This window comes from Habropoda laboriosa, unplaced genomic scaffold (assembly GCF_001263275.1).
Source record: "Habropoda laboriosa isolate 0110345459 unplaced genomic scaffold, ASM126327v1 scaffold81, whole genome shotgun sequence".
Lineage (NCBI taxonomy): Eukaryota > Metazoa > Arthropoda > Insecta > Hymenoptera > Apidae > Habropoda > Habropoda laboriosa.
Window position 1 is genome coordinate 249,627 of NW_017100194.1, and position 9,289 is coordinate 258,915.

At 32.1% G+C, this 9,289-nt stretch overlaps 3 protein-coding genes across 3 annotated transcripts in view; 2 read left to right on the top strand and 1 right to left on the bottom strand.

Moving 5' to 3' along the window:
• Positions 1-824: 824 nt before the first annotated feature.
• On the top strand, positions 825-5,895 carry LOC108570261 (protein eyes shut). The gene is made up of 15 exons (XM_017932093.1): positions 825-997; positions 1,164-1,312; positions 1,516-1,626; positions 1,696-1,803; positions 1,887-2,000; positions 2,101-2,992; positions 3,080-3,539; positions 3,633-3,955; positions 4,031-4,241; positions 4,316-4,467; positions 4,547-4,683; positions 4,755-5,000; positions 5,073-5,273; positions 5,487-5,715; positions 5,786-5,895. Exons 1-15 carry the CDS (start codon positions 846-848, stop codon positions 5,874-5,876), a joined length of 3,576 nt encoding a protein of 1,191 aa, XP_017787582.1. The 5' UTR covers positions 825-845; the 3' UTR covers positions 5,877-5,895.
• A 38-nt stretch (positions 5,896-5,933) lies between these two features.
• LOC108570228 (ATP synthase mitochondrial F1 complex assembly factor 2) lies at positions 5,934-7,005 on the bottom strand. The gene is made up of 5 exons (XM_017932046.1): positions 6,787-7,005; positions 6,604-6,714; positions 6,353-6,533; positions 6,177-6,292; positions 5,934-6,098 (listed from the first exon to the last, which is right to left on the bottom strand). The coding sequence occupies exons 1-5, from the start codon at positions 7,003-7,005 to the stop codon at positions 5,934-5,936; spliced, it is 792 nt and encodes a 263-aa protein (XP_017787535.1).
• A 723-nt stretch (positions 7,006-7,728) lies between these two features.
• LOC108570229 (integrin alpha-PS1) overlaps positions 7,729-9,289 on the top strand; it is a 6,087-nt gene continuing 4,526 nt past the window's right edge. Inside the window, exons 1-3 of the mRNA XM_017932047.1 lie at positions 7,729-7,901; positions 8,275-8,402; positions 8,834-8,857. Of these exons, the coding sequence (XP_017787536.1) occupies positions 7,729-7,901; positions 8,275-8,402; positions 8,834-8,857 (325 nt within the window). The remainder of the gene's footprint in view (positions 7,902-8,274; positions 8,403-8,833; positions 8,858-9,289) is intronic.

A 9,289-nucleotide genomic window follows, 5' to 3' on the forward strand; every position in this document is an offset into this window, starting at 1 on the left:
ATATATATTTCTGCGTTGCATTGAACTTCATATACGAGGATGAACGAAGGGGAAAGGGGAAATGTTTGACACATTAATTGGATTACTGCCAAATTTGTGCATTTATATGGAAAACTAATATTTCGTATTGTTTACGAATAGTGCTATTATTATGCGAAGGAGTGGTACTCTCGACATTTTATATTCACCGGTGCGCGTTGTTTCTTTTTCTAAAATAGAATCGGTATTTCGTAATCGATATCCGCGACTTAATATGTCTTAATATGTTTTATAAATATATTTTAAAACATGAAAATAAAATTGATTTCTTACTGGTAACGATGTACCGATTTTGTATTAATGAATCGGACTAATTAATTATCGTATCACGATGATTCAAAAGAGAAGTAACGCGTGCAACACGATGCACGGAATAGTATTTTCGAAATTGAATGAAAATTATTATTGATGAAGCAAATTTTCACGCAAGCGTATATCGGATAGGTATTACCGTTTGTATAGTTGTAAGCGTTGCTAAGACTACCAGGTGGTCGACTACCTGCAGCAAATACTATCTAAAGTAAGAAGTATACATATGTATATACTCCGCTTGGATAGTTATATCATTAGGAAAAGTGTAAACCGATGGAAGTGGCGTATTATTCACGATTCACATTTCTTTAGTTCTTTTAATATCTAACTAACACATTGAGGTAATGAGAATGTAAAAAATGACCTATGAGTCGTGTAAAGGTACAAAACATATAATTAATTAATTAATATTAACATGCTACATGTCTCGTACGAAAGTTCTTAATCATTCATAATAAATGCATATGATTAGAGTTACGCTGTTTTCATTTAGAATGCGTTACGCAAGGATGATTACTGAAAAATCTCTGAAAAAGAGGACTCTTATTCTAACAACAGTCCTCCTCTTAACCATTGGTTTTTCACGAGGGTTAAATTGCAGCGGGGATCCATGCATGTATGGAATTTGTTTAGAGGACGCAAACAGGTACATAAAATAAATCATCGAGTAAAAAGTATGATTTCATTCCATGTTTTATTCGATTGAAGAAAAAAAAAAAAACAAAAAAGAATCACTAACCGCGGTTTTGAACGTCGTGCAAAGTATCTGTAATTAACATAAATAGCAAATTCATTTCGTGCGCATAATACAGCACTTATTCTTGCTACTGTATCGATGGATACACCGGGATCAATTGTGAGATCAATTGGGACGAATGTTGGTCTAATCCTTGTCTGAACGGAGGGACATGCAACGACGCTGTTGCAGCATATAACTGCACCTGTGCCGAGGGTTTTGTAGGTAATTCATGATTCCTCCGTTTACTTTTCGTTGCATGTGTAAGAAGAACGCGTTGACGTGTTAGCACACAAGGGTGATTAAATGATGTTTCGTGCCTCGACGTTTCTTGTACGTCTGTAAAATTGAGACCACTTTGTACTCGTTGACTACATAAATAATCAAATACTTTTATTATTCTACATTACGCTAGTGTATACTTTTAGGTATAAATTGCGAACAAAGGTACAGCGAATGTTCGAACCAACCCTGTCTGAATAACGGGATTTGTCTCGATTACGACGGCATCACATGCCAATGCCCTGATGGATATTCAGGTAGAAGAGTACCGAAGTATACACCGTGATTTGTCTTATTGTATTTTAAATTTCACTCCTTCCTTTAAGGTGATTATTGCGAAATCGATGCCTCGGTTTGTAACGACACAATATGTAAGAATGGAGGCGAATGCGTGGAAGGACCTGGATTCTCTTTCTTTTGCCGTTGTCCCGAAGGTATTGTTCGAATTACCTAAACAATTTCTATTTTAATTTTGATCAGTTAACTGAATTGAAGGTTTATCCTTTGTATGACAAAGGATGGACAGGTCGACTGTGTGATGAAGATGTCGATGAATGCGTTACATCACCATGCAAGAACGGTGGTCTTTGCATCAATATTCCCGCTTCGTATACTTGTGCTTGTCTATTCGGTAAATTGCAATTATTTATCCTCGCTAAAAGAATGACGTTTTGGCATGAACCTTATAAATGAAATGCAACAGTGTGTAAATTTCTAATGTTCTCCACAAGGGTATACAGGGAAAGATTGCGATAAAGCCATCGTACCCTGCGAAGAGAATCCTTGTAAAAACGATGCGGTATGTTTATTCGAGGACGAACGACCAATTTGTTACTGCGTACCGGACTATCATGGTGCGTTATGCGAGTTAAAGTACGACGACTGTGAATCCAAGTTCGCGAACTGTGAGAACGGAGGTACATGTATCGATGGTATCAACAGTTTCACTTGCGCTTGTCCAACGTTCTATAGTGGACCATTTTGCAATGTCCATAATCTTTCACCGACCACTTTCTCCACTTTCGGGGAAACTTTTGAGACTGATAGCGATAAAACGACCACTCCTTTCACATTATTTTCATCGAAATCATCGACACTGCCAGATAGCGATACATCATCGCTTGTGACCATTTCCACGACGGCGCAATCTTCGACTTCCTCCAGAAGTATCAGTCGTTTCTATACAAAATGGTACCCTTTCGCCGAGACAACGTCATCAACTTTAGACAGAAATGGCATTAACGTCTTTAGTAGTAGTACTGGTAGCAGCAGCAGTAGCAGTAGTAGCAGCAGCAGTAGTAGCAGTAGTGGTAGTAGTACAGAAACTACCCCAACATTTGTTACCGATGTCCCGTCGATGTATTCTGTTACGAGTAAAGAGGTACCTCAAACTGAAACGGTCTCGTTAGAACCCCGAACATTGTCCAGTGTTTTGAGTGAAGTTTCTACGATAATTTCGACAATAAAAGTCGAAACGGAATATTTAACACAAAAATCAATTCATAATGAAACCACTGCGACTGAAAGTATTTATCAAGAGAACGGTAATAAAACGTTCCCGTCTGCCGATGATACGTCCCCTTATGAAGCGAGTAGCACAATAGGATATGTTTCAAATACAGGGTAACAGTAATTTCTAACTTATAAGCAATTGCATAAAAGTAGTAATACGATGAAATAAACGTTCCAATAAGTTTTATTATCATTTAGGTATTATCCAAGTGTAACTATATCTGTTGAAAAAACGACCGAAGAACCTACGACGACAGGAAGTGAAGAAAGTAGCAATTCATTCTCTACTATAACATCTTCCTCAAGTTTTATGGAATTTTGGCAAAATAAAAGCTCAGAAACGATTACGCCAATGATAGAAGTGCCAAAGACCACACCTTATACGTTCACAGATAAATGGACGTCTACACAGCTAACAAGGTCTTCAAGTACCGAAGCGGACAGTTCTACATTTTCCCTCGCTAATAATATCTCTTCGCCTGTATCAAGTAGTAGCTCTACAAGAGCAATATTCGATGAAAATACTACTGATAGCGAACGTGAAGAATTCTCAACGAAAACTGAATCGTTAACAACTTCAAAAAGTCCCGTCACTCCTGAATGCCACGGAATTTTATGTTCAAGTACTACGGTACCACCTACGCGCAACGATAGCGATGCAAGTATTAAATTTCTTTTATATTCATTGAAATTTAATTTTTTATCGTTATATCGATAATAAAAATATTAATTTTATTCGTATAATTTCTAGTGCAACTGTTCACATCGTGAAAATTGTAAACCTGGTCCGAGTATAAAACGAGCGGCTTTCAATGGAAAATCTTACGCAAGGCAACATGTAGACGTAGAAATTTCAAATGGCAATAATGCAACGCTTAGAATTTTCGTGAGACTTAGGACAAGTTTCAAGGATGGCATTATATTACACGTCTATTTCGACGATGAAAAATATGCCTTAGTATATTTGGAATATGGTTCTTTAAAGTTTCAATTCTCCTGCGGACTCGAAACTATGCTACTTGGCGAGATTGATTCGCCCATCGATAATGGATATGAAGCGGATATTGATACAAGGTAAAATAGTAGTATTAAAATACAATATATTCTCGTTAAATGTATTTATTATATTTACTTATTTTATACATGCAGGTTTCAATATTTTATGAGAAATGAAACCAACAAATGTTCCGCCCGTTTATTAGTAAACGGAACAACGGCCGTTAGCGGTGAACAAATTTTGCCATTACGTGGAAATCTTCCACGGCAAGCTAATTTACATCTAGGCGGTATACCAATGGTATTTTCGCACTATTTTGCTCATGTCTCAATGGGATTTACCGGATGTATGGATTCTCTTAGGGTTCGTTTTATTTTAAAACGCATTTCAAAGTACTTGAGAAGTTTGAAATTACAGTTCATTTTATTATATCACAGATAAACGATATACCACGTCATTTTATCCACGATTCTACAGAAACATTTCAAATCGAAGATTGTATATCGTTTCTATGTTTGTCAAATCCGTGTCAAAATTTCGGTGCGTGTGAAGAAATAAATGGCACAGTGCGTTGTAGATGCATAGCCGGGTAAGATAATTTTGTAACTCACATTCAAACACGCGACATTAATAGATATCACAAAACAGAGTATTGTTTAATTTGACAGATATACGGGTTCGTTTTGCGAGCGTTCAACGTGCGATGAAAACCCTTGTGCCTTAGGTGCAACTTGCATCAGTTCACCAGGTACAGGCTTCGTTTGCGTTTGTCCACTTGGAACTCATGGTCTTCTGTGCGAAGAAGGTAATACATATTGTTACATATGTTTGCATTGAGAAGGAAGCATATAATTATTTTTTGTCGTAAATATCCAGATACTGTTATAACTCGACCATCATTTTCGGTACTTGTACCCGGATTCTCATCGTACATTGCTTATGGAGTGTCGAATTCTATAAAAGATGCCATGGAACTAAAACTAAAGGTTATACCACGTACTTATGAACAAATATCTTTGATAGCTTATTTAGGACAAAGCGGGTCACGTCGAGATTTATCGGATCATCTTTCTATAACATATGTTCGTGGTTACATCATGTTAACGTGGGATTTAGGAGCTGGTAATATGTATTGATATTTTAGATATTTGAAGATTTTATGATCCTTTGGAATTTCATAAAAATGTGTTCCAGGTGTTCGTAGAATATTTACAAGTGTTCCTCTGAGTGCTGTAGCAATAACAGCAGCAGCAAGCAAAAGTTACATAGCTTATACGATCCGAATTGGGAGAAGAGGTCGAGAAGCATGGCTTGCGGTAGATGGCATAGGCAATGTAACTGGGCAAGTGGTAGGATCCATGACGCGACTTGATGTATCACCAATACTTTATATTGGTTCGTTCTTTTATATTCTTTATATATCCTCATTTAATAAGATATATGTTAAAAAAAGAATATGTTTTACGAAACATATATAAAGAATATGTCTTGATATTTTATGTCTTTAAATTATCATTGCAAAACTTATCAAGTAACTATTATTACATGAACGATGTATAATTTTAATATTAAAAAAATACACTTTCAAATATCGGTATTACTATTTAGGTGGACATAAGTCAAAAAACTTTGAATCTTTACCCCATGATTTACCTCTTCATACTGGATTTTCTGGTTGTATATTTGACATTGAATTACGCACAGAAAGCGCAATTTATCCAATAACTAGTTCCAGTCCTGCAATAGGTCGTGGGGTTGGTGAATGTCATCGGAATGAATGCATCCGTCATTCATGTAAGAATGGTGCAGTGTGTTTAAATCATGGTGCTACATATAGGTGAGTTACTCAAAGTTAATGCAGTCTTTAATATCTACTTTGTTTATAAAATATTAATTAATAATTTCAGCTGTATTTGCACAAAAGAATGGATGGGATCTGACTGTTCCATACCAGTAGAAGCATTATCCTCTGTTGAATCATCCTCTTGCCATACTTGAAACTAGTAAAAATATTCTTATGGTTCCATTTCATCTCAATACATTTTTGTACAACATTCATTTCACTAATTTTGATATCTTGACATTTGTATTATCATTTTTTGGTTGATATGATACTGAGTAAGAGTTCAAGTGCACAAATAAGATAGCTGCAGCTAAACGAGTTTGTAAATCGTACTTATTATGATCATGAAACCATTCTACAGATCCCCAGTGAGAAACCTATAATTAAAGGAAAAATAATATTAAGAATTAGAATGTGCTAATTGTAAATTTTTGAATATAAATTACTGTACATACTTGATAATCTTCCTCTAAACGTGACTGTCTTACTGTTTCTTTTATACTAATTACTCTCTCTGCTGCAGCTAGAGTAAGAATTACAGATTTTATTGCATCCACTCCATACATAAAACCTATAAATAAAATAGTATTCTAACATTCATCATGTTTGTACATACTAACAATAAAGTTACCATGAACTGCATTATAATTGTAAGACATTAAATGTCTTATCAATACTGCTTTAGTTTCTGAAGGAACTGTGGGAGCTTGTATACTTTGAGTTTTCATTATATTCACAGCATAATTATCACAAAACCACTGTATTAGTGGATCCCAATTTTTCATTTGTAACTTATATAATTCATCATTTTCCTGTAATACAATTGTTTTCTACTTAATGAGTGACTTGTGCTATGTAAAAAATTATATATAATATACCTACATTTGAATGAAATAATATTGTATCCATTTCCAAACAATTCACAATATAATTTACCATATTCTCTTTTGTATGATTGTGAGGATTATCTATTACAGTATTACACAAAGCTGTCTATAAAATTGAATACATAAATATGCTGTTAAATTATATTATATTTAGATGTTGTTTGGAAGATAAATGTACCAAATGCATATTGCTTCTGTCCACAATTTCTTTCTGCATATCCCATTCTGCTGCTACAGCCAAAGCTAAAGGCTCACTGTTCACTTGAAATATCTTTCCTTGTGGTGTTTTTAGTTTTCTTTGATCAAGTGTAATTTCAAACTTTCCATCACTTGACAATATATTTGTTTTTCGATAAAATCTCTTCACAGTGGCTAAAAAATAATTCATACACCACATAAAGACTAATTCACTGATAAATCATTATATTTTAACATTTTAATCCGATTATTAAAAATTTATAAAAATATAAAAACAAAAAATAAGATGCATTTTTAATAAATATTAAAATACTATCTGTTACAAAATTATTTCATTTCTTTTCCAAACACGTTGTACAAACACACTCAAAGTAGCTATAGCGTTCACTATTGTTAGTGATCAATATTATACAATCAAATATATTGTTTTGGAATTATGTACATTTTTTCTTAATTAATAATTTTATAAATCACATGAATATTTATTTGAGGCAATATTTAGCCATTTCTTAAACAATCATTGTACTGAAATAAATCACAAAAATATACGTAGAAAAGTAAATTATTTTATGCTACATATTTATATCTGTTAATAAACAAAAAATTTTATGAAAACTTACTACAATTGTATTAAATAATTACAATTTAATTAAGCATGGAATGTTAGTAATATTTCTCCATTAAATACTGCCCCCTATAGAATTACGAAATATAGTTACCATAAAAAAAGACTTGAAGTGTGTAGATTATGTGGGTGGATCCGGTGGATCTTATGTATGTTTAAAAGGTGCAGATAAGTAGCACAGCAATAAAGTTAGGAAAAATAATTTTGACCATAAAACCGTATACGAATTCTAAAATCATTTATAACTTTTTACAAATATTGAGTCACATGTGCAAAAACGATTAAAATTAACCAAAAATGAAAAGTTATCATTTTCTTTGGTTCTTTTTGAACGTATACATAGTGTACACTTTTAACTTAGAGCCGAGAATACCTGTTATCAAAAAAGGACTAAACGGTTCTTATTTCGGTTATTCAGTAGCCGAACATCAAGAAACTTCTGATGATGGTACAGAAAAACCAAAAAGTTGGTATGTACTATTTATCATATAAAAATTCTATAGCAACAATGTATACTTATGTTGTATATAAAATGTTATCTTGCTAATATGTTTCTAATTTGAAATATAAACAATCCTTGCCTTCTTATATTTTTTAATTTTAATCTATTTCTTATCAATTATTATTAAACTACTTTGTCTATTTGTTACCTATTTAATAATAAGACAAAATCTATGTAAGTAATAAACAAATAATTGGAAAGATTTTTGTCACATAAAATTCTTCTACTATTTAATACTTATATCAAATATAATCTATGTGGTATATCAAAACTATTTTATTTTATTTGTATATGTTAGTTAAGGATTATATTAGAAACATAATAAATTATACATTTTATAGGATGTTAATTGGTGCTCCCCTGGGTCAAAATAAACAACCGAAAACTAATAAATCTGGTGCATTATGGCAATGTCCTTTAACAACAAACAAAACAGATTGCACTCAAGTAATCACGGATGGACGATTAAGTATGTTTTGAGTTATAAAATAAAATTTTTTCACATGATTAATACAAACATTGTTATTCATTAGCTAAAAAATTTATTTCCTTGTTACACCAAGATATTCATTTTTCTATATTAATTTTATATCAATGATAGTACTAGTAGTTTTATGTTTGACAGAACCAGATATTGGAAAATTTGTTATGCTTCAAATAAATTACAATTAATTTATATTAATTATATGTTATTATTAAAGCTTATACATATATTATATTTTTTTAATTTTTAGTTATAGTATATTTTGTACTATGTACAACATGATTTTGATGTAATTAGTGTGCATGTTACTTTTGATGTTCTTATTTGATAAAGTCATTAAGTTATTATGCTTTATTTTATGTTATACATATAATAAGATTATTTATTTGTTAATTTATGTATTGGTTAACGAGCAGCAGAAGGGAGTCTGTATGACACAAGTAAGTCGTTGAATGGTGTTATTGAATGAGCAATTTCTTAATTTTTATCGAATATTTTATTGTAATTTCCCATATGTTTGCATTCAATTGTTACACTCATTTTTATATTAGCATGATATTTTAAATTATGATCTAAATATTATATTCTTGCATTATTTGTATTATGTAATTCTTTGAACCAAATATATTAGCCAAATGTACTATTAACTGTCTACCTTTCGAATTTGCAACTATATTCTTACTAACTTACAGAATATTTTCATATATCTGCATATTTATGATATTCAAGTTATGCACAAAATAAAAAAGTAAAATTGCATATGTTTTTATTTATATTATACATAATGTATTTACTTGCTGTTGCTTTTTAACAATTTTTCTTATGCATATTTTTTATTTGCCACTGCATGAAATATTATATATAATGATTTT

Bases quoted from the DNA above. Each gene is read 5' to 3' on its own strand.
- LOC108570261 (XM_017932093.1), top strand. From the start codon at position 846: ATGCGTTACGCAAGGATGATTACTGAAAAATCTCTGAAAAAGAGGACT. The intron at 1,804-1,886 runs GTATTGTTCGAA...TGTATGACAAAG, and splicing joins CTTTTGCCGTTGTCCCGAAG to GATGGACAGGTCGACTGTGT. The intron at 5,716-5,785 runs GTGAGTTACTCA...TAATAATTTCAG, and splicing joins AATCATGGTGCTACATATAG to CTGTATTTGCACAAAAGAAT.
- LOC108570228 (XM_017932046.1), bottom strand. From the start codon at position 7,005: ATGTGGTGTATGAATTATTTTTTAGCCACTGTGAAGAGATTTTATCGA. The intron at 6,715-6,786 runs GTACATTTATCT...TCAATTTTATAG, and splicing joins ACAGAAGCAATATGCATTTG to ACAGCTTTGTGTAATACTGT. The intron at 6,534-6,603 runs GTAGGTATATTA...ATTGTATTACAG, and splicing joins CAATATTATTTCATTCAAAT to GAAAATGATGAATTATATAA.